At 50.0% G+C, this 2,861-nt stretch overlaps 1 protein-coding gene across 1 annotated transcript in view; it reads left to right on the forward strand.

Moving 5' to 3' along the window:
- The window catches only part of vps13b (vacuolar protein sorting 13 homolog B), a 338,610-nt gene that overhangs the window by 41,311 nt on the left and 294,438 nt on the right, over positions 1-2,861 (forward strand). Inside the window, 2 exon segments of the mRNA XM_080857284.1 lie at positions 1,593-1,786; positions 1,789-1,872. Of these exon segments, the coding sequence (XP_080713410.1) occupies positions 1,593-1,786; positions 1,789-1,872 (278 nt within the window).

Below are 2,861 nucleotides of genomic sequence, written 5' to 3' on the forward strand. Positions count from 1 at the left end.
GTGAAAAGCAACTGTCAATTTCACACCTGGATGGTCCCAATTACTCTCCCTTCCCTGGACGTGTTTGTCTTTCGAGTTCACTCGCTGCGAATTCCACTGCTTTGTCACTGCCAGGATTAACACTTGAGAGACACAGGCCTTTTCTTCTTCCTTTTTTTCCTCAGTCAAAGTAATTTTTTCAAAGTTATGGTCTTTCTTTTTTTTTTTATTAACGCCGCTGCTTAAATTCAAATGTGGGACTCGTCACAGAGCCCGTAGAGGGCCTGAAGCTGAAAGGATTTAATGCGTGAGGCGGACACCTCAAAGCCTCAGGCAGCAACAGAGGGAAGAAAAAAAAAGACAGAGAATAAAGAAAGAAAGAAAGAAAGAAAGAAAAGGAATTAAATAAAAGGAGGGAAAAAAACAAAGGCTGAGTGGAGAGGAAAAAAAACAACGGGTCTTACAGTCTCAGTGCTGGATCTCCAGGAAGCGACAGATTGGTGGAGTGAAAGATTTCATTAAAACATGTGGTCATTTTCGCCGCCTAAGCCTGTGGGATTCCTCAGGCGTGACCTCACCGACCGACTGGATTGTTTTCCCTGGGCAGACGCGAGGTGCTGTGGAATGGGATTACACATTCTTACGTGCTGACATCAGCTTCCCCTTCTCCCCGTCGCGCAAAGGGGGGAGGGAAACAGACACGATGGGACAGGGTAAGAGGGCACTGCAATCACATGACCTAGCCCATGAACGTGATTACAAACTCACCCCCCCCCCCCCCCCCCCCCCACCCCCGTCCTCCTAGTTCCTCCTGGACTCCTCTCGCCATATCCTGGCCAATGACAGTCCAGCTGCGACCGTGCTCTGCTTGTCCGTCTCGTTGCGACCCGATTGGTCACTCACATGTCACAGCCTTCTGGTCAGAGGAAACTGCCGGCCAATGACCATGCTCCCCTCCACCCGCCTTTCTACTTACTCCCCCCTCGTAGCACAATGGCCACTTCCTGTCTCATCCCGGCCCCCGGACACCTGTGTGTCTGTCAGCAGGAAGCTACTGTGCCGTCTCCGAGCTGCTTTTGCAAGATTTTTTTGCTGACAGCGGAACCCGTCTGTCAAACACATCGCTCCACTGCCAGGGCAGAGTGACAAAATAAAGACCGGCGCAAGAATGACACTCTGTGTTTGAAGCCGCGTTTTATCTATTTTTTGCCTGTAGTTGGTTAGTCAAGCGTTGACCAGAGACATTTTCTTTGGAGAGGAGACAGGAATGCGGGCCTGTTCTCAGCGCTTGAGCGTCGCCAACAGCATAGCAGCGGTTGCTTGCGGTCGACAGACCTGTAACTCATAGCTATGACAGGTGTGAGAGATGAGCAGGGGACATGAGAGGTGAAGTGTACTGTAATACCCCTCCGTCTCTGACAACTTCATGTAGCTCTTGGATGTGTCCTTTTCAGCTCTGTTATTGTGTATGTTCAGTTATGGAGGTGGATTTAGACCCCCCTGACCATGGTGGTCCAGGACTCAGACTAGACTAGCACATGTTTCTGACAGGTTCATGTTGTAACTCTGTTATAACTAATGTTATAACACCATGCTCTGTGGTGTGTGTCCAGGTATGGAGGTGGACCTAGACCCCCAGGCCATGGCGAGCCAGTACCCGAGCCCAGACCTGTACATGTCCCCTGGGTCGGACGAGGACGAGCAGGGCTGGGTGTCCTGGGCCTGGTCGTTTGTCCCAGCCATCGTGGACGGGGACGAGGAGGACGGGGAAGGGGGTTTCTACTTGGAGGACAACGAAGACGGGGGAGTCCCAGCAGCCCCCTGCAACACACGCCCAAAGACCCAGTGGTGTCCATTGGCTTCTACTGCACTAAGGCGTCAGTCACATTTAAGGTGAGGACACACACACACACACACACACACACACACACACACACACACACACACACACATACACCTACACACACACCCCCACACACACACATCCTTGCATATGTACAGACATGACAGAGATGCATATGTCCTCAAACAACAATAACAACAATAACAACAATACAGATGCACACACACACACACACCCACACACACACACACACACACACACACACACACACACACACACACACACACACACACACACACACACACACACACACATACACCTACACACACACCCCCCACACACACACATCCTTGCATATGTACAGACATGACAGAGATGCATATGTCCTCAAACAACAATAACAACAATACAGATGCCTACATACACACACACACACACACACACACACACACACACACACACACACACACACACACACACAGACACACCTACACACACACCCCCACACACACACATCCTTGCATATGTACAGACATGACAGAGATGCATATGTCCTCAAACAACAATAACAACAATACAGATGCCTACATACACACACACACACACACACACACACACACACACACACACACACACACACACACAGATGGTGCATAGTGGTGTTCTCTTCCAAAAATCTTGCTGACATGTTCAGTCAAATTCTGATATCAAATTCAAATGTCCGATGCAGTTGGTTGCATTACAAAGGCACATTCCTCTCAACAGCGAGTGTGTGTTGCCTTTCTTCCACTCATCTCAGCGGGCCTGGTGTACTTTTGTGGGTTCTTCGAGCACGGCTCCTCGGCTGTAATTAATTCGTTCCACTCTGCCCTGCTCGGCCTGTTTCTGGGTTGCTTCAGCGCCAGGTGTTTGGCCTGTGATGTTTTCCACATTACGGTGCACGTGTGGCAGGAATGCAGTTGTTTACTTTACCTTCAGGAGCTCACCTGATTACTCCGACTGAGACACCTCTTCGGAAAAGGTTCGGATGCAGAGAGAG

The sequence above is a fragment of the Sprattus sprattus genome (assembly GCF_963457725.1).
Source record: "Sprattus sprattus genome assembly, chromosome: 19".
Lineage (NCBI taxonomy): Eukaryota > Metazoa > Chordata > Actinopteri > Clupeiformes > Clupeidae > Sprattus > Sprattus sprattus.